We start from the raw sequence: 27,131 nt of genomic DNA, 5'->3' as shown, positions 1-27,131 counted from the left end.
ATTTTATTTACCCATATGGGTTCGTGGGGTTTTTCTTGTTGACTATCCGGACAAATTAGTAAGAGAAGCTTACATGGGAATAAGCATGTTAATCGACACTTAATTAATAATTCAATCATCAACAACCACATCATTTGGTTTACACAATTTGATTTAAAATTTTGGCATCTCTAGCATTACCCTTTTTAATGCATTGTGCAAGGGAGATACTTTATATCATCCACATCCTAAAAATTTCTTATGTTTTTTGTTTTTACTTTGCATAAAGTAATGACTTATACGTTATTCATGTTTACTGTGCATGAAGTAATGACTTGCATGTTATTCATGTAATCGTTAATCAACATGAGATTTTGGGTACAAGTTCCTACCTAAAGTCCATGAACCATAGTACGCCATGCTACTCTTTTATTATTTTGGAGCATAAATTTTCACTCAAATCAAAGGGCATGTAGGCATACTCAATTGAAGGTGAGGTTCTGGTCATGACAGATGCAAGAAATCCTGCACCAGGTTCAACCAAAGCACCAATTAAAAGGCAAAAAGCTATATAACAATTTTTCCACTGGTGTTTGTTCTAAAACTTTAATGCATCAGAACTACAAAGGAACCTAAAAGTAGGAACTACCGCATTAGGATTAAGCTATAAAAACGATAATTTCTCTCTTTTAGTTTTTACCTATACATGCATAAAGTGTATGTCTAAATTTCATGTTATATCTACAAAGAGTAAAGCAGGTACAACTCATCTAACCAGAAGAGTTTGAAACGGCAGCCAACCATGCAAAGAAGTTCTCCGTAAAAAAGAAAGAAAAGAGAAGGATTTCTCAATGGCAGACATCTTTTGCTCAGAATATTTCTTGTCAAACATTTTATTTAGTAGAAAAAGTCTACCAAGCAAGCAACATAATTGTTTTTCGCAGGCATTTCATTAAATTATACACATCAAACAAAAATAAAATGTCATACAAAGCAAATATAGGACTTACCACTTCCAGTTGCCATAGAAATCAAGTAGTCACTTCCGTTTTCCATGTTTATCTAGATAACTTTCTTTCCGTATAGAGTACCCATAATTTCTATCTGAAACGTAAAAAAGAAAAGAGACAATTTATACATGAAAATAGAGCAGGGACGAAGAGAAAAGGTTTTCCCCGAAAAATCTGACCATACCAATTTGATCTCAATTGTAAGTGGGAAGTGTGCAATGAGAGGCGAACAAAAATATGAAACACAGAGGAATTGAATTAAATTCCAGTGAACTCCCAAAACAATTGTATGGCATAGATGAACTTACATGAAATCAGTATAAAGTGGAGAAAGGAAACCGACTTCACCCACACAATCACCATAGAGAAATAACCAATCCTTGTTCATAAATCTGCAAGATGAAAAAAACATAACTACGTACGTACTAATCTTAGAACCAAATTGTCTGATCCATTGAAAAAAGGGAAAGAATGAAAAGAGTGTGGTGATTGAAAGCAGCCATAGTATACTACAATTGCACTTCATTTACAATGTAAAATCGATAACTTTTCACACAACCAAGATAAATATGAAAAATGCACACGTTTTGGGCATCTACCAACTGTATTCCGAGACATTTATGGTCCGAATGAAAAAGATATGGACACAACGGATTACTTGATTTAGTTATGGTGGACATGCATGAATTTTGGAAAAAGCCACATTTCTTAGCTTTAGAGTCTACAGTTGACAATCCATTTCTTCGACGGTAATCAATAAAATTGACCAAGTCCATTTCATTAGCTCCCAAAAGACACCCATTTAAGTAGTAGGTTCCTAAAGCTGTAAACGCCTTTAAAATGAAACGGTGGGAGAATTTGACTAATCTTGTCTTTTTGCAGATTTTTTTCCTTGTTCTTCCATAAAGATTCCAAATCTTATAAATTCAACAAAGAACACAACAATTGTTTATTGATTTTCCTCATATTTTCTCACCACCCAAAAACAAAGTACTAATCGTAGTAGTACATTACACAAAATCCCATTTAATTAACCAAATCAAAAAAAACAAAATCCAAGATTCTAAGTTCATAACCAACAACCAATCATCACGAACAAACCCCATCAAGCCCAAGCTCAAATACAAACGCCACTAACATAATCACCCACAATTCATTACAGTATACACAAAAGCCGCCAAGAAATTACCTTCAGAAAACTTTTAATCCGAAACCAAGAAATTAACCACCAAGGAATCGCTGTAAAACCACTTACAGAAAATTTTAATCCGACAAATCATCTGAAACCAGGGCTCGGCTCAAAATATAAAAAACTTCAAAATTAACCACAAATTATTTATCAGACTATCCGAAAGCACAAATCAGACCAACACAGGAAAGAAGAAGAAAACAAAACAGTCGGAACCAAACGGCGTCAAAGATGGAAACCAGAGAGTCATTTAACAGAAACTCAGGTCCCTCAAGAACTTGAACAAACCCCCAAAAACCAAGAAAACACAGAAAATCTGACAGAGAGAAGCGGGGAAAATGCTTACCAAATGGTTCCTCAAGGCTAGCGATTTCAGGGGTTTTTGTCTTTTCAGATGTAAAAGAGTGAGTGCGTGTTCTTCCTCATTGCAATATCTGAGAGAGTGAGAGAGTGATCGTATGGAAGGTACCTAAGGACAGAGAAGTAAAGATGGAAAAAAGAAAGGAAACTAATAAAAAAGGCTTCAATATTTTGAATTTTAACCAAAAACCAGCTAATAGTTTTATTTAATGGTTAGGACAAAACCTAATGTCAAACCAGCCCATTAAGATTAGCCCAAACAAAATAATTTATCGAACTACCGGTTTTACCCCGTAACATCAGTCTTGCTCCAACGTTAGGTTTGACGAATGTCGTTGCTAAGCTCTACGCGATTGCGCCCATGGAGGTCGTTTCCATACTATGCCCATTCAAAAGAAGTATGTAATGGATATACATCTGATCCTCCATTTCAAATTTCTCCAAGTACTACGCGATTGCGCCCATGTAGGTCGTTTCCCGTACAAATTGATCCAATTGCTATCTATTTTCACACTCGACACCCTAATTCCCGTCCACCTCCTCTCTCCCTCTCTCTCCGCTCACCTTCTTCCCTCTCTAAAATCCCCAATTCAAAGTCCGATTCCGATCGAAGCCTCATCAATCAACAAAAAGGTACTCAAAATTCTCAAACCGTTGCTAAATTAGGATTGATATTATGTAATTCTTCTTCCTCTTTGTTTTTTTTTTATTTATTTTTCAAGAATTATTCTGTAAAAACATTTTCCATTTTAGTTGATATTATGTAATCCAACTAAATTAGGATACTAAATATGTTCCATCTTCGTGTAAAAACCTGTTCCATCTTCGTGTTCATGGATACTAAATCTGTTTTTGTATTAGTGGATTGTTTCACGAATAAAAATGGGGAAGCTGAGTTATATCAAGTATCACAACCCAACGGCGGTGGTGATTGTGGCAAGCATGGTGATCAAGACAATGGTAGATACAGTTGGATTTTCCCCTCAGGTCGTGTCTTGTTAAGTCATTGGTTCAAGTGGAAGTTATATATGTTGTTGCCTGTATGGGAAAGCGATTTGGGAACAGGCACCTCCACCAAGTGGTTGTCTATGGGACGTACTTTTGACCCTCATCACAAGTTAACAGGTAAATTCAAGGCCCCCGATTCACTGGAACCATATGGAGAAATTCAAGGCCCCCGATTCACTGGAACCATGTGGAGCTCTCATTTCTGCCTATGACAACCGTTATTACCTTGCACAGCCAAGGGTCCATGGGGAGCTGTCGAGCCCCTTTCAGTGTTATCATCTCGGTTCTGACACTTGGAAAGATCTGCCAAGAATTCCCCCCGATCTTCGTCATAATTTACATGACACTGTAGCTGGTTATGCAGTCTGCAGCGGTCATATTTTGGTTTCGATTAGCAACAGATTATTTGCCTATCATGTGCATGAGAAAAAGTGGCATTGTGTATCTAAACCCAACAGGTTTTTTGGTATTTCCGGTAGGGCAGTGGTTTTAGGCGACTATATCTATGATGTAGATTCAATGTCTAGTCTGGTTTGAGAAATTACATTTGACTGCACTGACTATAATCTGAGCACACATGTGTTTTTGGAAGGTTTGACATCCTTTTGTGAATAAAAATCATGGATTTGTGCATGAAAATTTATGTGGTGTTATTGTTGTATCTGTAGGTGCCCTGTAATTGTGTTTTTGTTTCATGCATGTTCAGTTTAAGAAATAATGATAGTACTCGTGCTCAGTTCTAGGTTCAGTTTAAGAAATAGTAATAATATAATGTTCAGTTTAAGAATAGTATATTCGAGAACCCTCTCAATGATGCATGCGCACATTTTATCTTTTAACTATCTTGGAAAATTGCAAGGGTGAAGTGCTTTCCTTGTAGCTCAATTCATCTCAACTTTGGTTTTTGTTCCTTGTCAATTATTCTTAGTATTATGTTTTCGTTTTGTAAATTTTCTTTTCATATTGCCACTATTTCGGTGGTCTCTTCTTTGCAGCCCTTTACAGCTTGAGTATGGAGTGCTTTCGTATCACAAGTTGAATTGTTCGTTGCTTCCTAATCTCTATTTTCATTTTCAATTCCATTCGAATTCACCATTTTTTCGAATCACCATATTAAGAGTCTTTGATTCACTAGTACTATCACTGTTTCGTAAACTAAACACTGACTATTTATTAAACGGAACTAGTACTATCACTATTTCGTAAACTAAATACTGACTATTTTTTAAACGGAACACTAGTACTATCATTGTTTCGTAAACTAAACACTGACTATTTATTAAACGAACAATAGTACTATCACTGTTTCGTAAACTAAACATTGACTAATTCTTAAACAGAACACTAGTACTATCACTGTTTCGTAAATTAAACACTGACTATTTATTAAACGGAACACTAGTACTATCACTGTTTCGTAAACAAAACACTGATTATTTCTCAAACGGAACACTAGTATTATCATTGTTTCGTAAACTAAACACTGACTATTTCTTAAACGGAACACTAGTACTATCATTGTTTCGTAAACTAAACATTGACTATTGATCAAACGAACAATAGTACTATCACTGTTTCGTAAACTAAAAACTGACTATTTCTTAAACGGAACAATAGTACTATCACTATTTCGTAAATTAAACACTGACTATTTATCAATCGAACAACAGTACTATCACTATTTCGTAAACTAAACACTGACTATTTATCAAACGAACAACAGTACTATCACTGTTTCGTAAACTAAACACTGACTATTTCTAAAACTGAACACTAGTAAACTAAACACTGACTATTTCTAAAACCGAACACTAGTAAACTAAGCACTGACTATTTCTAAAACCGAACACTAGTACTATCACTGTTTCGTAAACTAAACACTGATTATTTCTTAAACGGAACACTAGTACTATCACTGTTTCGTAAACTAAACATTGATTATTTATCAAATGAACACTAGTATTATCACTGTTTTGTAAACTAAACACTAACTATTTATCAAACGGAACACTAGTACTATCACTGTTTCGTAAACTAAACATTGACTATTTATTAAACGGAATACTAGTACTATCACTCTAACACTGACTATTTATTAAACAGAACACTAGTACTATCACTGTTTTGTAAAACTAAACACTGATTATTTCTCAAATGGAACACTACACACACACACACACACACACACACACACACACACACACACAAGAGTTCAATTTTATAATGAGATAGATCCAAGGCAATTGCATGAGACTTCCAAACATAATTCAGACCAAACATAATCATAAACTAGTTTTCAAACATAATTCAGACCAAACATAATAAAAAAAAAACATAATCATAAATGTTGATGTGAGTCTCGCACTTTAAGTTTCACTGATCCAAGAAATCTTCCTTTAACCTTCATTATTTTGTAGTGATTTGTGTAGAAGTTTGGATTATACAAGTGAATGTGCAATGTGATACACTCCGTGAAATTATGTCATTTTCCAATCTAAAGTTCATTATTGTGTAGTGATTTGTGGAATTTAAATTTTTTTGAATTTATTTGATGAGAGGCGAGGCGAGGAATTGGAGATACTTAATTATGTTGGGGGTTAATTGGTATCGACTGGCAAAAGTTTTTTTTATTTATTTATTTTTGACGAATCCTCTAGAAAATTGCATATTTGTAAATAAATGAAAATTTAATTCTAACAAAAGTGGGCTGACGGAAGGCAGGGGCATGGATGCAAAATGAATTTCTTATTTTGCACGTGAGGCTTCCTTGTTTTGGTTGTTCTTTCTAGTTTTTGTCATTATTCATTAAAGTTTAAGTCCTTTTTATTAAATAAAGTTAGTAAATGATTTTTGGTTAATAAAAAGTGTGAAAAAACCTTTTTCAGTAAAGCTCGGGTCAAAGGTGAATAAATATTTGGAATAAACAACATGGCAATTTTTATTCCTAAAGAATGTTAAACATGACCTGTAAATAAAAAAAGTTAATTATAGATCTATGGCAGTTATGGTCTAGTGAATGGTTATTTTGTTCTAGCTATTCTCAAGTAACAAAAGTGGGTTGCCAGCTTTAGAGCAAATGTTAAAATAAATTATCAAATTGGGAATAAAAATTGTCATGATATGGGTTTTCAATTGGTGGAATGATTGCAACCGTTTCAGGAAAAAAAAAAGTTGAAAATGAATTAGTTTTTTTTTTATTTGACTTTTGGGTTCGATGGCAATTTCGTAAATAATATGAAGTTATATTAACAGATTTTGGTTAACATCTGTCAGGGACAAAGCTGGAAGAAAAAATTGATGTTGCATGCTGGGCTTTGCTTCAGCCCGTGGGTCTTTTGTTTTTTTTTTGGCCTGTTGTATGACTTGTGTCATTTTCATTAAATGTCAAGCCCTTTTCATTAAATAAAAGTTGTTAATGGTTTTTTATTAAGAAAAAGTTGCCCTAAGCCCTTTTCATTAAAACTCCAAAAAAAAAATGGAATAAAAAAACATAAGTTGAATAAAGAGTTGGGGAAATACTCACCGACTTGTGTAAATCCTCAAGTTTATTTTTTGGATTGCAGGTTTCAGATGAAGAAATCATACGGAAGCGCGGAAGAAGGGGGGTTCTGTACGGTACACGAAAGTGATTAACACGTATTAGTTTAAACAACAGAATTCAATTCACACATTACCCCAAAGCATTAGTAAAACAGAAATAACAACTGGTAATTCAGTAACTCTTTCAATGTCTTTGGCATTCCACAACGGCAAAAATTAAAAGCCAGAAACTGAATAACCAATACACAAAACAGAGAGCTTTCTACAAGTTGGTCCAAAACCCATTTAAAAAATCTGTTTGTATATGCTTCGAGATCGCATACACCAAAAATCACAAAAAACAAACATTCAGAGATCAAGTAATGAGACAAAACTTTTCGATGGTTATAAAACAAAAACTCTTTCATTTTGCATATCCTTGCACATTTAATATTTTGTAATAGACTAGTGTATGAATGTTTTTTTATTAGGCTCTTATTTTTTTAGTGTAGATGTATTACTTAAATGACAAATATGTTTTAATGTTTTGAAGTAATATTTATATGGTAATATGTGGTATGTGCAAATTTAAGAAAAAAATATATTTTTCTTAACGGGTCATAATGGGTCGGGTCACTTTACCCGTTGGGTAAAGTGACCCGACCTGTTAAGGACCCGTTAAGATAACAGGTGTGACACGACACGACCCGTTAAGATAACAGGTGTTACACGAAAACGACACGAACACGACAGACACGACCCGTTTGCCAGGCCTACCCGAGGTGGCGAAGCCATTTTTAAACATGCCTATGAATAAAATTATGTACTTAAAAAGAAAATACTAGTGCAAGAACTTGTTTAGAGCATACAATTACTAAGAATCATATGGAAGAATTTATAGGAAAGTATACGAAGGAATAATACCTATCCGAAGAAGACTTGAGAATAACTACGCAGAAGGGTCCTGACGCCGGGGTCATGTGCCGTGAATCTAAACCCTAAGGGGGCGCAAAACAGAAAAGGTGAGTGGACCAAACTTTATAATAATACTAATAATAAGAAAATCATTTCCTTTATGAACATAATAACCTCCCTGTTTTGAAAACATGTATAATACTACATAATAGGTTTTCTGAAAACTCCAATATGCTATGAAATACGTCCATAAAACATGTACGTAAAAACAAATGTTCAACACTGGTACTATCACCGCCCGAAGACAAATCCATAAATCTCAATAATATTATAGTCTCTATGGGTATCATACTCACCCGAAGGCAGTACCTGTCCATCACCTGAAGGTGAAACTGTATGACACTGGGTTACGCCAGTGAAGAAACATGGTAGGCCCCATCACCCAAAGGTGAAGCTGTACGACTACGGGTTACGCCAGAGAAGAATCTATAACATCACACACCAACACTGCTTTCGGCAGTGAAGCTGGGGGTATAATATATATATCTCACTCCTCCTCATCACTGTGTCCTATGGCCATAGACATCTAATACCCGTGTTGTGTGGATGTGTTGTATGATAACCCGTTAGATATATACCCAAAACATATCTCAAAACTACGTCGAATAAAGCCATAGAATTTCATATATGAGAATCCGATCATTCATATCCTTTAGTAAACATGATTTCGATAAATCCTAATATTTCAAAAGCATGGATATAGGATTCATAAAACATAATTGAAAACATGCTTATTTTATGAGAATTATAATGCATGCAAACCTAACATTTTACAAAACCATGCAAGTTATGAAGGGGTCCACTCATAAGTCTTCTTTTGTCCGGAAGCCGCTTGAGTTAACAAGGATGGTGTTACTCCCACTCGATGCACCTAACCATAATTAGAAAACCATTTAGTAAAACTCTACTAACACTCTAATATTTGGGAAAACAGATAGTGGATTCAGATTTGGCACGTCAAATAACCTAAGAATGGACCTCGGGTTACCCCACGCGCCAAGATAAGTTGCCAGAAAAGTCGTCGGCGTTGCCGTGGTCGCCACCGTGGACGGCGGCAAAGAACAGTGCCTTTCGGCGAAGGCGTGTGTGCTCCACGCACGCTCACGCGCCGTGGATATGGGTGGCAGACCCGAGTCGGGTCGAATCTGGGCTTGGATCTGGGTCGGATCTAGGCTCGGGTATTGGCTCGTTGGGCCTGGGTTTTGGGTTTAAACATATGGGCTTGGGTATTGGGCTTAATCCATTTTAAATCTCAGGCCTAGATTATTACTAAATGGGCTGGGCTTAGCCCGTTGTGGGCTAAAACATTTGGGCTCTGGCTAGGGGAATCTGGGGTGAGTTGGCATGTAGGTTGGGTCGACTTGAGTTACTCGTGAGTCATCGGACCCCTTGAAGAAGAACACCGGCTTTTTGGCCGAAAATTCCTCCTAATTCCAATTTAGACTTAAAACTCAACCAAATTCATAACAAAATGAAGACCAAAGAGCAGTGAATAGAAGTATACCTTTAATAAGCCAAGCCGTGGCCGAAGAATGGCCTGAGAACGGCCTGAAAATCGAGTTAATCGCCGGAAAAACTGGGAACATTTCCAGGGGTGTTTTTTGCAATCAAAACATCACCACACGAAATTCTCATCTAAGAATCAGGCGTAGACACACGAGCTCGAGATCAATTTCAACTCAATCACCATTTCAATAACAATTAGGAGTTTAGAAAGGTAGGGAAGGAGTGAATCTCACCTGATATGGAAAACTAGAGCTCAAAGCTCTCATGTTCCATGGAAGATCACTGCCCACTGCCCCGATGGTGCATGCAAAGGTTTAGGTGAGTTCCTCTCGTCTCAGGGATTAAGGTTTTGGGGTTGAGAGATTTTCGATGAGTTACAGTTTCGAAGATGAAGAAGAATGGGAGCTCCCGGAACTCTAGAGAGAGAAATTGATTTTCAGAAAAATTAGGGAGAAAAGGTAGGGGAAAGAAAGAAAGATGTGTGGGCCGGGCTTTGTGAGTGATGGCACAACCCAAGGATTTAGGCCAGATGGATAGACCCAACATAAGGCAAAATAGTACTTTACTCTATATTTTTGAAACGGGCTATTACAAAAAACGTGTAATTTTACGAATGATTGAAATGTGTATGAAAAATTGAAGTGTTTTTTAAAATATGCTAGTACGTATAGTATATTATACCTATGTACACGAATTTACTAACTATGTTAGGAAGGGCCTCTACGTCTAATTAGATCGTTTCATGCATACCAAAAAGAAAACCAAAGCAAACCAAAAAGAAAAGAAGTAGGGTTCCCCGTAGAAGAGACGCAATAAACCTAGCTAGGAAAAGCATTGAATCCCTGTATACATAAAATCGAATGGGTTGTTCACCACATGTAACCGGTCATCTCCCACCACTTTCTGGTGGTAATGGTATATTGTAATTCCTCATGGTATCATACCCGGAACTCGTATGTTCACGTCCTCCGTAGCTAACATTTTTCGACGATATTCCACCGAGAAAATACTCGGTCTCTTGTAGATTAGATCCATCATGAACCCATGGATGCATTACCTGCACTCTTCTCAGTCCTTCTAGTACCAATGTTCCATTGCCACTTCCTTCATGGTTGGTCTATCTTTTCCTTTTACTATCAAACACCTCTTTGCAAGCCTAGAACCTTCCTTCACCTGCTTAACATTTGCCTCATTTACAATACAATCATTGAGAAGTTCCGAGCGATCCTGTCTCAATGCAGAAAGAAAATACGTAGCCAAATTTATCTCTTCTTATGGCCTGTCCAACAAAAGCACCTCATTTCCTGTTAGTAGCTCCATGAGTTGATTCACAGGCTGGTTCGATCAGAGAGAGATGGAAGCATTCTCTGAAAGAGTACGGTCTTTCAACAAAAGCTAACAAGTTTCCTAAAAACTCATGAGTTATAACATAGCTTCCGCTTCGTTCCTGGTTGCAGGATAAAGCTGCTGTTGGTGTGTAACCCTTCAGCTGAAGCTTGGTAGCAAAGATCAATTTAAATGTTTTGTTTTTTAGTTTGAATCTGAGCCATTGGATCATAGTCCATATGGCAGCTCAATCTTGTATCTAGCTTAAGTAATAGATTAAGACAAGTGGCATCGTATCATAAAGTGATATCAATTAAGGGTTGAGATTGTATCTTGGTTTGGTGAGTGAAGGATCTCCCTTCCTTTCCATGTATAACGGTAACAAACACACACATGTTAGTAGTGTGTGAAAAAAATCATCAGAAACTATTCCATCATCTTCTCTCTAAAATTCTCTCTACATTTTCTGCCAATTTCAAAGGTTGCAAAAAACCTCCATTGAAATACACAGAAAACACACAATCACTAACATGGCCTCAAAGCCAGGTTTCATTGTCTAAACTAGGCGTGAAATTTGTGAGTGCGTTTGAGCTGTATTTTAAGCTCAAATTGAATCTGGAAATCGCGATTTCTTTGAATCCAAGTCTAATATGGCTGGATCAAGTAGTGCCGAGCTTAGAGCCCCAGTGTTCAATGGAGAGAACTATGAGTTTTGGAGGATTCGCATGTCAACCATACTGAAATCGTATGGTTTGTGGGAGTTGGTTGAAAATAGGTTTGAACCTCCAGATCCGAAGATTGAGAAAGTTGTGGTCAACGAGACGAAGAAGAAGACGCCGGAGGTGGTGTCATTTAGTGAGATTCTGATGAAGGATGCTCATGCGCTTGGAATGATTTAAGGCCCTGTCTCAGATCAGATCTTCCCTAGAATCGTGAATGAAGAGACATCCAAAGGAGCTTGGGATGTTCTTAAGGGTGAATTCGGAGGAGATAAACAAGTAAGAAATGAAAAATTGCAAGGGTTACATAGAGATTTTGAGTATACTCGTATGAAGGATAGTGAATCATTATCTATATATCTCTCTAGATTGTTTGATATTATTAATCAAATGAAAAGTTATGGAGAAGAACTATCTAGGGAGAGAATTATGCAGAAACTACTAATCAATCTTCCAAAAACATATTATGCAATTTGTTTTGTGATTGAGCATTCTAGAGATCTTGACACTCTTGAGGTCCAAGAAGTTGTTGCTTTTCTCAAGGGATTCAAGCAGAGGCTTGATTTATATGCTGAGTCTTCTACTGAGAGAGCATTTGCAAGTTTAAATGTTGCAACTAAGAGTTCCAGAAGTGGTGGATTCTCTGGGAATCAGAGATCTCAAGAGAACTGGAAACCAAGAGGGAGAGGTTGGGATCACAAGCCTAACTTTGTCCATAGGCAGAATAACACTCAGAGAAATTGGGATCACAAGCCTAATTATGCTCAGAGGAAAAATAATGCTCAGAGAAATTGGGATCATAGGCCTAATTATGCTCAGAAACAAAACAACACTCATGGAGATTGCAAATGGTGCGACAGGTTCCACTATGGGAAATGTTTGTATGAAGGAAAACCAAAGTGTACAGGGTGTGGGAAACCAGGTCATGCTGTGAAGGATTGTAATGAGAACAATGGAGTGCAGAAGGTTAATTATGCAAGGCAAATGGGAGAGACAAGATCACTGTTTTATGTTTGTAATGCAATGACAGATGTGAAGGTTAATAACTCTTGGTATATTGACAGTGGTTGCAGTAACCACATGACAGGTGATGAGAGGTTGTTAGTCAATATCCAGAGAAATTTGACTTCCAAAGTGAAGATGGGAGCTGGAGAAATTGTACAAGTAGCTGGAAAAGGAACGCTGGTGATAGATACCAAATTGGGAAGAAAACACATACAAGAAGTGATGTTTGTTCCTGGACTCGAGGAGAATCTTCTCAGTGTTGGACAGATGATGGAACATGGTTATTACGTGGTGTTTGGAGGAAATGTAGTGAATAATTTTTATGGCTGGTCACTTGACAATTTGGTAGTGAGAGTACAAATGATTAATAATAGATCTTTTCCTTTGACAATGATGCCTGCAACACAGTTTGCACTAAGAGCTAATGTCACCCATTGCTCTCATATATGGCATAAGAGATTGGGATATTTGAATGAGAGAAGTCTCCAGTTGCTTGAAGAACAGGAAATGGTGCATGGATTGTTTCACTTGGAAATGTCCACAAGTGTATATGAGGGTTGTATGATGGGAAAACAACACAGGGATTCATTTCCCTCTAAATCAACTTGGAGAGCTAAGAATCCACTATAATTGATTCACATAGATATTTGTGGTCCAATGCAAGTTGAAACTCATTCTGGAAACAAGTATTTTCTGTTATTCACAGATGATTGTACCAAGATGACATGGGTGTACTTTCTGCGATATAAGTCTAATGCATTGGTGTGTTTTAAGAAATTTAAAGCAATGTGGATATAAGGTTAAATTCCTCAGAAGTGATAGAGGGGGAGAATTCCTTTCTGTAAATTTTGACAAGTACTGCAGTGAGCTAAGAATTCAAAGACAGTTGACTATGGCTTACACTCCCCAACAAAATGGAGAGTTAGAGAGAAAGAATAGGACTGTGGTGGAAATGGCAAAGTCAATGTTACATGAAAAGGTTCTTCCATATGTATTTTGGGCAGAAGCAGTGAACATTGCAGTTTATTTGCTTAATAGGTGTCCTACCAAAGCATTGAAGAAAACAACTCCATTTGAAGCTTATAGTGTCAGAAAACCAGGGATAGCTCATTTGACGATCTTTGGTTCACTTTGTTATGTTCACATTCCTTCAAATCTCAGACACAAGTTGGAAGAAAACTGTCATAAGTGCATCTTTGTAGGCTATGGTGCTAGTGAGAAAGGTTACATGTTGTATGATCTGATTTCAAGGAAGATCATTCTATCAAGAAATGTTACATTTGATGAGAATGCTTCCTGGGATTAGAATTGCACTACCAGCAATGAAGTGAGATTTCCAGCTATCACTGAGTATCAAAGTGTTAATGAGATCTGTGAAATTGGTGAAAGTTCTCATTCTGAGCAACCTGTTACTTCTCAAAGTGAAAGTATGATTGACAGGTCTCAAGTATATGATTATACACCAAAAAAGTGGAAAAGTGTGAATGAAATTATGGCTCAGTGCTACATGTGTATTGTTGAACCTGAAAACTAATATGATGCAGCTAAAGATGAATCATGGAGGAAGGCAATGGAAGCTAAGTTGGAAATGATAAAAAAGAATAATACATGGCAGCTTGTTGAGAGACCATTTGACAAGCTTGTCATTGGTGTCAAGTGGGTTTATAAAACCAAACTTAATCTAGATGTACTGTGCAGAAAAATAAAGATAGATTAGTGGGCTATTCACAAAAGCCTGGAATTGACTACAATGAAACATTTGCCTCAATGGCAAGGTTAGATACCGTTAGAACCTTGATTACCCTTGATGTAGAGAAGAAATGGAACTTGTATCAATTGGATGTTAAGTTTGCGTTTCTCAATGGAGTATTAAAAGAAGAAGTGTATGTTGAACAACCACAAGGTTTTGTGAAGGAGAATGAAGAAACTAAGGTGTACAGACTGCATAAGGCACTGTATAGATTGAAACAGGCACCAAGGGCCTGGTATGATGAAATTGATGCATATTTCAACAGTGCTGGTTTCAAGAAGAGTTCAAGTGAAGCAACCTTGTATGTTAAAACAAGGGAGGATTCAGGTATCATTATTGTCTCCTTATATGTAGATGATATTGTATACACTGGTAGCAGTCCATAAATGCTTGAAGAGTTTAGAGATGACATGATGAAGCACTATGAGATGACAGATTTGGGATTGTTACACCACTTTCTTGGAATGGGAGTGTTACAAACTGAGAAGAGTATTTTCATACACCAAAAGAAGTATGCACAGAAGTTGATTGAGAGGTTTGGTTTAAAAGACTGCAAAGCAGTAGCTACTCCACTTGCAATGAATGAAAGATTGAGCAAGATTGATGGAAGTGAAGCTGCAAATGAAAGAGAATATAGGCAGATTGTGGGAAGCTTGCTCTATTTGACTGCAACTAGACCTGATGTGATGTTTGCAGCAAGTCTATTGGCAAGATTCATGCATAATCCTACCAAGAAACACATGGGGACAAGAAAGAGGGTGTTGAGATACATTCAGGGAACAATTGACTTTGGAATTGTTTTTGAAAAGGGGAAGACAACTACTCTAATTGGTTACTGTGATAGTGACTGGGCAGGAAGTGATGATGATATGAGGAGCACTTCAGGGTTTGCATTTACACTAAGATCCGGTGTATTCTCATGGGCATCGATCAAACAAAGCATAATGGCATTGTCCATAGCAGAAGCATAATATGTTAGTGCTACAGAAGCTATTTCTCAAGCAAAATGGCTGAGGTTTGTACTTAAGGATTCTGGAGAAGAATAAGTGGAAGGAACTCAGATCATGTGTGATAACACATCAGCCATTGCTATGGCAAAGAACCCTCTTCTTCAACAAAAGACAAGACACATCAGCAGATAATTTCATTTCATTCGAGAACCAATCCAAGCCAAAGAGATTGAACTGGTGTACTGCAAGACTGAGGAGCAAATTGCAGACATACTCACTAAAGCTTTGTCTAAAGATTGATTTGCATATCTAAGGGAGCTACTCGGAGTTAAATCAGCTAAAAGGTTAGAGGGGAGTGTTGGTGTGTAACCCTTCAACTGAAGTTTGGCGGCAAAGATCAATTTAAATGTTATGTATTTTTAGTTTGAATCTGAGCCATTGGATCATAGTCCATATGGCAGCTCAATCTTGTATCTAGCTTAAGTAATAGATTAAGACAAGTGACATATCATCTCATAGGGTGATAGCAATTAAGGGTTGAGATTGTATCTTGGTTTGGTGAGTGAAGGATCTCCCTTCCTTTCCTTGTATAACGGTAACAAACACACACATGTTAGTAGTGTGTGAAAAAATCATTAGAAATTATTCTATCATCTTCTCTCTGAAATTCTCTCTACATTCTCTGTCAATTTCAAAGGTTGCAGAAAACCTCCATTGAAATACACAGAAAACACACAATCACTAACAGCTGCTACTGTAGGTGGTTGCAGCTGGGAGTTAAACCATTTGGAGTTACGTTGACAATTTTTACTATGACCAATTGCTTCACAGAAAAAGAAGAGCTGATCAGACAAGAGAAACAAAAAGGTGGAAAACTACATTTGTAAAGCAGTCTAAGCTGTATCGTAACGGGATAATACGCCTTCACCAGAGTTATGCCGTCACCATGAGTTAGTCACAAGGCAGCGAACTCATCATCATCTTGATTTCCTCATAGGTCAAAATTTGGAGTGTTAGATCACATACATAGTAAATCCTTAATTTATTAGGAAGTCGTTAATCACATATATCATAATTAGAGAAGTAGTTAATCGATAACCATTACTTTTTTGAACTAATAATATTATTTACATTAAGAGGGTGGGGAAGTATCGATAAGCATTACTTGAAGATGAAGCATATAATAGAAGCATATTAAAGGTATAAGGATGAACTGCCTACTTAAGAAGCCATGGACGAAAACCAAAGAAGAGCTTCTACTCACACGAGAACCTTTTACTTTTACTGGTGAGTGGTAATAGGGCTTTTCTGTAAAGAACATATATATTTCTTATGAGCAGGGACCTTCTTTACCTCGATTTACACCCTAACTGATTTCCACCTATTAAGGGCATCAGCTGGTAACCGTAATATCCCAGTTTAGACTCCAAATTGGGTTATCCACCACAAATCTGGATCCTTTTTGTGGGGATTCCAGAGATCTGTGAATCATATCTGTTCATCGTATATCGTGCGGTCAGTTTCGTCAGGTACTGTTTGTCTTCAATTTTAAATAAAAAAATTTAAAATGATTTATGACCGCACGATGTACGATGAACGGACACGATTCATGGATCCCCGGATCCTCACAAAGAAGATCCAGAGAGGATCCTCATTCATCCACCACCCTAAAGGCTAGCTTGGAGTAGCTGTGCTGTGAAATAAAACGTTGTTTTCAAAAGTAGGGGTAAAATTGCTTCTGCTTTCTGTTGTTTTGGACCCACGATTTTAACAAAAAGCACTTTTTTTTTTCATTTACCAAACACAACTTTGGCCACAGCTTTTTCAAAAAACTGCTTTTAAAATAATTTTAACAATGCCAAACTAGCCCTAACATGTCCTCCTTTTTAAGGGTAGTGTTTGATTCAAATATTAACTCTAATTAATTCTTAATTTAACAATATATTTAAACTTATCATAATTAGTTAAGTCCAATTAACTAGGTTCAAACACGGAGATCCTTCAATGAAGTGAAAACAACTACTAGACTAAAGAGTAATTAAAAGTGACTTCGTTTGAATTCTTCAAAACGAATGAAACACGATGATAAAACCCATCGCAATTTACATTGGCCCAGCAGAAAATTAAGTACTTTGGTTGATCAGCTAGTACATCAACTAGCATAATTGATTTCCAATCCCTTATTCAAAGTTTGTGACTAATTTATCTTTTACCTTCAACATATACAGTTTAAAAGCTTACATTCAATTCTTCATTCAACATACTTCCAGGCTAGTGAGTATTCCAATCCGATACACCAAACAAAACCTTTAACATTAGTAAGGATTGCAACAACTTTGGCAGGTATAGCTGACTAAATAGACTCGACTAGTCATGTCTTTTTTTGAACAAACGATATATCTACACTAAGGGAGTGAGATAAGCTTTATAATGGGCTTGCCATAATAATGTGGTTCAAATGTGTCTTTGGCAAGAACGAACCTAAGATCTCTCACTTACAAGTGAAAAGGAATACTGATGAGTAGATTTTATATTATATATTTTACCCTAATCTTAGTATATTTTGGTTAATATATTAGAAGAATTTTGATACTTTGAATTGTATTTTCAATATAGGACTTCCGACTTCCTCTGGAGCAAAACAGGATCAAATGGACGAATTTTGGAGTAATTCCAGTTGGATGACGTTCGTGAGTCACTTAGCTTGATCATATCAAAATTTGGGTATTTTCTACCAAGCCATAAGTCATGGTGGACTCTTTCAACCACCTTAATTCCCAGTAATGACTTGTAGACTACGTTTAAAGTCATGGTGGACTCTTTCAACCACCTTGATTCCCAGTAATGACTTGTAGAACTACGTTTTGTTTTGATTCATTAACATGTATGGTTACAAATCCATCTGGAAGATTCGTACATTGAGTAAGTCCGAAGTTCCGTAGAGATCGAGGACGTGATAATTACAGTCCCGAGTTGTAATGGTTAGCATATACGTAGATATAGTTAGTGTAGTGTAGTTATAAGAGGTAATGTTTTCTCCTCAGACTTACATTGTTTGATGATATTTATTATATTTTGTCTGATTTTCAAAATGAACCACGTCTCCTCAGACTTACATTGTTGATGATATTTATTATATTTTGTCTGATTTTCAAAATGAACCACGTCCGCGAAAGAATTAGTAACACGTCATAACTAAGTTATGGCAGGTATCCATTCCAAGGTTTGCTCAATCAATTCACAAGTCTCCTCTCCAAGTCTTCCTCCTCCCTACCAATAAAAGGACGAAAACATCTCATTTTTTTCAACAACAAAAACTTAGAAGCCATGACCATGAGCAAACAAAAAATGCTTCTGCAACTTATCATCCTCCTAATAGTAACACAGGTACTATTAGCAGCAGCCACTTCAGCCCAAACACAATTAACCTCTCCACCTCTTCCTTCTCCTCCTCCTCCCGGTCAAGTAGAAGTCAAGCCGGGTTGTCAAGACAAATGTGGGAATGTTAGCATCCCATATCCATTTGGTACAAAAGAGGGCTGTTACTTAAATCAGGATTTCCTCATTACTTGCAATGGCATAGATTATGACCCCCCAAAACCATTTCTTAGAAAGAGTGATTCGATTGAAGTCACAAACATATCCGTGGAAGGGAAGCTTTACATTACCCTATACACAGCCGCACAATGTTACGAAAAATCAGGTCAGCCGACGACCGCCGGCTTCTCCAATTCTCTCAATCTTTCCAAATTCTTCATATCAAACACCGACAACGTGTTTGTCGCAGTAGGTTGTGACACCTATGCGTACATTGTGGGAAACAAAAATGGAAACTACGGGTACACTGGTGGGTGCACTACAATATGTGACAGCATTGACTACGTTGTCAATGGTTCCTGCACTGGTATCGGCTGTTGTAAAACACCCATTGCTCAAGGAATGACTTCTTTCGATGTAAGTGCAAGGAGTTATTATAATCATAAGAATGTGTCCTCCTTTAATCCTTGTAGCTTTGCCTTCGTTGTCCAAGAGGGCAAGTTCAACTTCAACCGCACTATGTTGTGGTCGGATTATTTGATAAATGCAAAACTTCCGGTGGTACTCGATTGGTCAGTTGGAAATGAGCCATGCACCAACGTTGTTGAGAAGAAACAAGTGATGAATTACACATGCCAGGGCAACACCACGTGTAATGATTTTGAGAATGGATACGGGTATCGCTGCAAGTGCAAGGACGGTTACCAAGGGAATCCATACCTAAATGACTGCTACGGTATTTCTATTTCACTTTATTAGTACTACTAATTAAAATAATATGCTTAATTTCTGAGCATGGGTTATGTTGTTTTTGCAGACACTGATGAATGTAAGGATCCAGACCTCAATACATGCAAGCAAAAATGTATAAATACGGAGGGAAACCATACTTGTTCTTGCCACAAGGGGTACTATGGTGATGGTAGAATAAAAGGAGAAGGTTGCACCCCTGATCCGACCTTTGTTATCCAAATTGTCGTTGGTAAGCATGCATGCACATATGTACTAACAAGTGATTCAATGCTTTTCTACATGTTTTTAAAGAATCCAAACTTCGTTAGAGATGTGATGAAAAAGATGGTCTACACATATGGTCTAGATAGCAATACATACTCATTTCATTTGGTTTTAACTACGTACCAGGGTTTACAATTAATTTGTTGGATATGTAGGAATCGGCGTAGGCCTCGTGTCCCTATTAATGGGCAGCTCTTGGTTGTATTTGGGATACAAAAGATGGAAGCTCATGAAGCTAAAGGAAAAATTCTTCAAGCGAAATGGAGGAATCATGCTACAACAGCAACTTTCACAACGGCAAGGATCCTCTCATGAAACGGCAAAAATCTTCACGACAGGAGAACTTGAGAAGGCCACCAAAAATTATCATGAGACTAGAATCATTGGCAAAGGAGGGTTCGGTACAGTCTACAAAGGAATTTTAGCAGACGGCCGTGTAGTTGCAATCAAGAAGTCCAAAATGGTAGATCAGAGCCAGATAGAGCAATTCATAAATGAAGTGGTCGTACTTTCCCAAATCAACCACAGGAATGTGGTCAAGCTTTTAGGTTGTTGTTTTGAAACCGAAGTCCCCCTACTAGTTTATGAATTTGTCACCCATGGAACCCTATTTGAATACATCCATAACACAACCAAATCATCCAAATTCAACGCGCCTTGGGAAATTCGTCTACGTATAGCTACAGAAACTGCTGGAGTGCTATCATACTTGCACTCTGCAGCTTCTGTTCCTATCATTCACAGAGATGTCAAGTCTACAAATATACTCTTAGATGAGAATCTCACAGCCAAAGTGTCCGACTTTGGAGCCTCAAGATTGGTTCCGATGGACACAGCTCAGTTATCTACAATGGTGCAAGGAACTCTCGGGTATTTAGACCCCGAATACTTACAGACAAGCCAATTGACTGAGAAAAGCGATGTCTATAGTTTCGGAGTTCTCCTTGTAGAGCTACTAACAAGAAAGAAGGCACTTTCCTTTGACAGGCCGGAGGAAGAGAGAAATTTGGCAATGTATTTTCTTTCAGCACTCAAAGACGACTGCTTGCTGCAAGTTCTTGATGATTGTATTGTGACTGAGGCAAACGTTGAGCAGCTTAAGGAAGTTTCTAACCTTGCAAAGAGGTGCTTGAGAGTAAAGGGAGAAGAAAGACCAACAATGAAGGAAGTTGCAATGGAACTGGAGGGGCTGAGAAGGATGGTCATGCATCCATGGGTTAATGATAATTCCAATTTAGAAGAAGCTGAATGCTTGCTTGGAGGAATATCAATGGAAACTATTAGTTATGAAGGAGGTGACGAATCAAGTTCGGGGTTTCATAATACAAGGAACCATGTTGTATTACCAGTTAGTGATGGGAGATGATCGTGCCAGTGAACCAAGTCTGTTTTATTGTGCTTTTTTTGCCTAATGTTCCATGGAGTACTTATGTCTATCATTTAATTTCTTTAATTACCTTGTTTAGTTAATTTGGAGTAAATGTAATTTTGTAGTGAACGGAAAAAAGTTGCTCTTAATGATTGTATCCATGGAGTTCTTTTTTTCCCCTTCTCAAACTGCATTCATTGTTTCGTGATGCACTTTTTTTTTTTTTAAATTTTAACGAACGATATTTATATACACAAGAGAGGTGGGATAAGTCTTACAACAAGCTAACAATAATGTTGTTCAAATACGCATTTGGAAATAATTGAACTTAACCTCTTACATATAAGTAAAAAAGAATATCACTAGACCGTAGTACCAAACGGCAATGTAGACCTAACTTATAAACGAATGATCAAAATCAAAATTTTATGGAACACCAGGATTACTCTTAAAAGAGCACCAAAAATTAACTGACTAAAATTTAAGGGTATTTAGCTATAAATTACTTAAAATTACTGATTAGGCATATACTAGCAAGTGTGCCCGCGCGGTGCTGCGGGTTTTGAAACTGTATAAAACATGTAGAAAGAGGCAAAGAGGCAAGTGTAATTCATATGATCTCACAAAGACTGACATTATTGCAAGTTGCAACACATTCCAATTGAAATTTAAAATGGTTCATCCTATAGTGCAAGTCCTTCAGATGATACAAATATTTAAGCATGAGCACACACCTCATCTTCAGATTCAAAACTCTTTTTAGATCCAGAGCTGCTAGTGTCTGCCTTCTTAACAGCCACTGAGCCTTTCTTTGCAACTGAGCAGGCTTTTTGGGCAGTAACCTTTGCAGGGGTTTCCTGTGAACACAAAAGTTGAGGATCACTATCGACCAAAAGGTATCTTTCCCAATCTAACAAAGAATAAATACACAACACAATGTATCCCAAATATACAGATATGAGTGACTCAATCTTCAGGTGAATGTCCCATGCAATAACCCCAACGGCAAAAAAAATTATGGCACCAGGTTGGAAAACCAAAAACTCACATCATCATCTTCCGAATCATCGCTACTCTCATCTCAGCTTTCAGCTGAGACTTCTTTCTTCTTTGTAGCAACAGTTGGGTCATTCTTAGCAGCTACCTTAGATTTAGGAGCCTTAAACCAAACAGTAACATACACTTAGAATAACCACTATTTTCGAAAGGGATATTATATTCACACACCCCAAATTACTTCTCTCACACCCTTATAATTTTTTTAATATTTTTCGATCAAGTGCTAGTGGTGTGTAGAAAATATTAAAAAATTAAAAGGGTGTGGGAGAAGTAATTTGGGGTGTGTGAATATAATCTCTCTTTTCAAAATCACAAATCAAACACAAAATTAGCGATAGTATATGTGCATCAGTAGTCTTATTAGGAAAAAAAATTACTCATTTCCTCCTCAGCAGATTCCTCATCTGAAGAATCATCACTGCTAGATGACACAGCTTTCTTAGCTTCAGCAATCCCATTTTTATCTGCTAAAATGGGCCCATCAAAATAGATAAAATGACTGTGTCGTCAATTTTCCTCAAAATAGATGAATAACATAAGTACATTTATCCACCATCTGAGTGTGAAAGACAGAGAGAGGCTAACAGAAACTAACAGAACAGAGAGAGACTAACAGAAACCGCAGTGTAGCAAGGCCGGACATCAATTTCTCCACCATCATGCATGCAAGAAGTAATTAGTCATGGTAAAAGTATATCAAAGGTAATGATATGATCATTGTACATATATGTCCTCAAACTATAGAACCACACAAATCAATGTGATATCTACCTGAAGCCGCAGCTTGGAAGTTTTAATTGCTGCAAAAATTTGTAGAGTTCGACTCTGAAAAGAAAAAGAAATCATGTCAAATCACTTCAAAATGTAATGAAATGCATTGTTATGAAAAAGAATTTTTCTCAAATGGAGGATAAACAGACCACCTATTAATTTATGAAAGCGCCTCATCACCACCAAGAGTTATAAGTGCATTAACTGCAGCATAAGTCGTTGCAAGATGTGGCATCTGGGAAATCAAAGAACACGCTATCAATTGTAAGGAAAATAATGCAAAGCACTATCTAATAGAGAAGATAAGTAATGTTGTATAAGCTTAGTCAAGCTATCACAACTAACATTAACTGAGTTAAACAAAGATATATCGACACTGGCCAAGCCAAAACGGCAGATAGTGAGACCAATTTACTTGCCTGTCCTTGTCCGCCGCAATATCCACCATCTGAGTCCTAGAAGCAAAACACAACTTCATGAAAATCTAAGGATACCATTTCATACTAACAAAACAATAAAGATCACTTTTTTGTTGTTGTTCCTAGTGGTGAAAAGAAAATATATAAATGACTTAACAATCCGGATCTTCTTTTTTTTTCATTGAAAGGGCAACTTTATTTTTCAAAAACAAAAAAACAAAAAGAAAAAAACTCAATGGTCATTGTTTGTTATAAGAAAAGGAAAAGAGAAACAGAGGAGTTGTCGTCAATCTTTGTTAATCTTTGAGATTCTCTGGACCATGTTGGGGGGAAGATTTTGTAGTCGTCATCTTTGTTAATCACATCTTCTTCTAAATTGTCTTTAGAAGGATTAGCCTTAATACAATTCTGCAAAACTACAAATGGATGCACACAGTCTGGTCCCTTTTCTTCCACTGTGCTTTTAAGATAACAGAGAAAAGCCTCTGAAAACTGAAGTCCACAGGGCCCACTTCGTAAGTCAGGCTTTGCAGGGGCATTTCAGTGCCTTGTGAGTTGTGAGCCTTGGCAAGAAACTCATTTCCATCAGTATTTCATCAAAATAGAAAGGCAGAAGCTTGATGCAGGCCCAAAAATCAAAAGAATGCAGAAAATTTTCATTGCACAAAAAAAATGCTAAAAAACAATGTGAGTCACAAAATATATGAAACCTAGATCAAACTTCTTGAAAAAACCTAAGAATAAGTCCACAAATTACTGAGTTGTAAAAAAAAATTCAGAATCCTAAACCAAATTTCTTGATAAACTTTAAAAACCCCAATTCGGATGAGGAAAATATGTGAGAGACAAGTTTTAGCCGTATTAGTTGTTTGCATTAGGTTTTGTGAAGTGTCCTTAGTTGAGCAAAATATTCAGATATGTTCCTGATGGCTTCCACCTACAAAGGTAAAAGCAGAACAACAAAAATCATGCAAGTGTCCCTGTAGAACCTTTCCAACTGACGAAAAATAAAGGAAGAGATCAAGACTGACCTACTCAGCCAAAAACTCGATTTCAACAGAATCTATTAATTGCACATCTTTGTTTTTCCCAGCAACCTGTTAGTCGTAAATTCAAGGATGAATATAGTATAGTAAGATTGGTAATTCACAACACGAACCAATCAATGTTACTGGTACAATATATAATCACCTAAACCCAATCATTTTATATTAAGAAGACATCATACAATAACAATGAATGTTTCACACTGTGCAAGTGAAGCAGCTTTCACTTGCCAATTTCTCAAGCGATATTGCAAGCTCCATTGCTGGATATAAAAAATAAGGACCGAGAAGACATCAAATCCAATGCAGACAGCAGATAAAATTGAACCCGTAAGGCAAAAGCCTTCTCTAACAAATAGATACATATAAAGAGTCATTTGGGATATAGAACCTGGAAGAATAGAGACGCACTGAGTCGGAGAGAGCAAAGAGAGATAGTGGAATTTTGGAGGAATACTGGACGACGACGAACTGCGCAGCCGTAGCTGTTGGTGGCGGTGATTCTGCTGCGAGAGACAGTTCAAAAAAAAGTATTCAACAAGTCTTACAGAACTGTAATAATTCAGTCATGAGCTTCAAATCATTGGCATTTCAATTATAAGGATTCATAATTTCAATTTTAAGATAGTATTAACAGTTTACAAAATTAAAGGCAGCTGATGGCATAGCATACTGGCTTCAAGTATGCTAAAGTTAGACATAATCTTCAGTATGTAGAGGTGTTTTCTTTTCTGAATCTTTCCTGCAACAGATCACAGCTGGTTTCTACAAATTTTGAAAACCGGAGTGAAGGTGCATATATGACCCCCCAAAACCATTTCTTAAATGAGTGATTTCATTGAAGTCACAAACATATCCGTGGATGGGAAGCTTTACATTACCCAATACCCAGCCGTACAATGTTACAATAAATCAGGTCAGCCGATTGACGGCTCCTACAATTATCTCGATCTTTCCAATTTCTTTATATCAAACACCGACAACGTGTTTGTCGCAGTTGGTTGTGACACCAATGCGTAGATCGTAGGCTACAAAAATGAAACCTACGGGTACACTGATGGGTGCACTACAAGATGCGGAAGCATTGAATTCGTTGCCAATGGTTCCTGCACTGGTATCGGTTGTTGTCAAACAAGCATTCCTCAAGGAATGACTTATTTTTTTGTAACTGCAGAGAGTTTTGATAATCATATGGATGTGTACTCCTTTAATCCTTGCAGTTTTTCCTCTGTTGTCCAAGAGGGCAAGTTCAGCTTCTTCTCCAATATGTTGTCGTCGGATTATTTGAAAAATGCATCCCTTCCGGTGGTACTCGATTGGTCAGTTGGAAATGAGACATGCTCTAACGTTGTTGAGAAGAAACAAGTGATGAATTACACATGTCAGGGCAACACCATGTGTTATGATGTCGAGAATGGATCCGGTTATCGCTGCAAGGGCAAGGACGGTTACCAAGGGAATCCATACCTAAATGACTGCTATGGTAGTTCTATTTCACTTTATTAGTACTACTAATTAAAATAACATGCTTAATTTATGAGCATGGATTATATATGTTGTTTTGCAGACATTGATGAATGTATGGTTCCGAAGCTGAATACATGCAAGCAAAAATGTATAAATACAGAGGGAAATTATACTTGTTCTTGCCACAAGGGGTACCATGGTGATGGTAGAAAAGACGGAGAAGGTTGCACCCCTGATCGGAACTTTGTTATCCAAATTGTCGTTGGTAAGCATGTACATATATAGTAACAAGTGATTCAATGCTTTTCTACATGTTTTTAAAGAATCCAAACTTCGTTAGGGATGTGATAAAAAAAGATGGTTATAACTACTAGCGTTTACAAAAGATGGAAGCTAACTCAAATAAATTAATATAAATTCTTGATTCTTTCTGCATATTCATAATTATGAATATCTTATTCATATATATAAATTTTCAGGCTATTACAGTTTTCTTAATAAAGAATTGACGCCTTGCACATAAATGTAACTAGTAATTGTGCCCGCGCATTGCTGTGGGTTTTAAAAGTGTATGTATAAAAGTTGTAAAAAGTTTTACAGACATGTATGTGTATCCATCATATTTACAGCAAGGTACAAACATATAGGGATGGGTGAATAATGGTGATATGTGACAGGAAAACAACTAAACGAAAGCTGAGGAAGACGACAAATGGAGTGTATCTCATGGCCTTGGTCTCTGCATGTCTCCTTGTGTGCTATGCTATCAATTGGATTATCTTCCATCTTTGATAAGTATATTCAACTAATTAATCTGCAATTTGATTCATGCTTCAAATAATTAATCTGCAATTTGATTCATGCTTCAACTAATTAATCTGCAATTTGATTCATGCTTATCTATATAATTAATTAATTAATGAAGTAACGTATGGGAGCTCGTCATCATTTGTGCCTTCTACTTTAAGCTTTCTCATTTTATATGATTAAATTGCGAATATTCCTCAGGTCCAAGTTTTAGGTTGCATCCAAGTTTTCACCCGCAAAACCAATGAACAAGCACATAGAAAATGTTGAGAGTTCTATTTGTTCCCGAAAAAACTAATATTATGAGATGGAATCCAATCTATTTTATTGATTTAGATAAACA

At 36.9% G+C, this 27,131-nt stretch overlaps 3 protein-coding genes and 2 long non-coding RNA genes across 6 annotated transcripts; 3 read left to right on the top strand and 2 right to left on the bottom strand.

The window, feature by feature from the left end:
- Positions 1–11,522: 11,522 nt before the first annotated feature.
- Positions 11,523–14,732, top strand: LOC139198010 (uncharacterized). Its single transcript, XM_070826241.1, has 5 exons — positions 11,523–11,727; positions 11,773–13,142; positions 13,903–14,023; positions 14,141–14,252; positions 14,372–14,732. The coding sequence occupies exons 1-5, from the start codon at positions 11,523–11,525 to the stop codon at positions 14,730–14,732; spliced, it is 2,169 nt and encodes a 722-aa protein (XP_070682342.1).
- On the top strand, positions 14,733–15,317 carry LOC114826248 (uncharacterized mitochondrial protein AtMg00810-like). Its single transcript, XM_029106323.2, has one exon. It carries the CDS (start codon positions 14,733–14,735, stop codon positions 15,315–15,317), a length of 585 nt encoding a protein of 194 aa, XP_028962156.2.
- A 3,291-nt stretch (positions 15,318–18,608) lies between these two features.
- LOC139198271 (putative wall-associated receptor kinase-like 16) lies at positions 18,609–21,376 on the top strand. The gene is made up of 3 exons (XM_070826745.1): positions 18,609–19,569; positions 19,651–19,815; positions 20,006–21,376. Exons 1-3 carry the CDS (start codon positions 18,624–18,626, stop codon positions 21,214–21,216), a joined length of 2,322 nt encoding a protein of 773 aa, XP_070682846.1. The 5' UTR covers positions 18,609–18,623; the 3' UTR covers positions 21,217–21,376.
- A 494-nt stretch (positions 21,377–21,870) lies between these two features.
- Positions 21,871–23,310, bottom strand: LOC139198356 (uncharacterized). 2 transcript variants are annotated; one of them, XR_011583783.1, is made up of 5 exons: positions 23,202–23,310; positions 23,050–23,103; positions 22,656–22,927; positions 22,268–22,378; positions 21,871–22,076 (listed from the first exon to the last, which is right to left on the bottom strand). It is a non-coding gene; the product is annotated as an uncharacterized lncRNA (long non-coding RNA). The 2 variants fall into 2 exon arrangements; XR_011583782.1 differs by having other exon boundaries at positions 22,656–23,103.
- A 1,386-nt stretch (positions 23,311–24,696) lies between these two features.
- LOC139198270 (uncharacterized) lies at positions 24,697–25,024 on the bottom strand. The gene is made up of 2 exons (XR_011583637.1): positions 24,906–25,024; positions 24,697–24,777 (listed from the first exon to the last, which is right to left on the bottom strand). It is a non-coding gene; the product is annotated as an uncharacterized lncRNA (long non-coding RNA).
- Between the last annotated feature and the right edge of the window lie 2,107 nt (positions 25,025–27,131).

This window comes from Malus domestica, chromosome 08 (genome assembly GCF_042453785.1).
Source record: "Malus domestica chromosome 08, GDT2T_hap1".
Taxonomy (NCBI): domain Eukaryota; kingdom Viridiplantae; phylum Streptophyta; class Magnoliopsida; order Rosales; family Rosaceae; genus Malus; species Malus domestica.
The sequence above is the reverse complement of the archived record's forward strand: the minus strand, read 5'-3'. Positions and strand labels throughout refer to the sequence as shown.

Excerpts from the sequence above, each read along its gene's own strand:
- LOC139198010 (XM_070826241.1), top strand. The coding sequence starts at position 11,523 with ATGGCTGGATCAAGTAGTGCCGAGCTTAGAGCCCCAGTGTTCAATGGA. Across the intron at positions 13,143-13,902 it reads ACTTGGAAATGTCCACAAGT|AATTGCACTACCAGCAATGA; the intron begins GTATATGAGGGT and ends TCCTGGGATTAG. Across the intron at positions 14,253-14,371 it reads AAGCTTGTCATTGGTGTCAA|GTTAGATACCGTTAGAACCT; the intron begins GTGGGTTTATAA and ends CTCAATGGCAAG.
- LOC114826248 (XM_029106323.2), top strand. The coding sequence starts at position 14,733 with ATGCTTGAAGAGTTTAGAGATGACATGATGAAGCACTATGAGATGACA.
- LOC139198271 (XM_070826745.1), top strand. The coding sequence starts at position 18,624 with ATGACCATGAGCAAACAAAAAATGCTTCTGCAACTTATCATCCTCCTA. Across the intron at positions 19,570-19,650 it reads ATACCTAAATGACTGCTACG|ACACTGATGAATGTAAGGAT; the intron begins GTATTTCTATTT and ends TTGTTTTTGCAG. Across the intron at positions 19,816-20,005 it reads TGTTATCCAAATTGTCGTTG|GAATCGGCGTAGGCCTCGTG; the intron begins GTAAGCATGCAT and ends TTGGATATGTAG.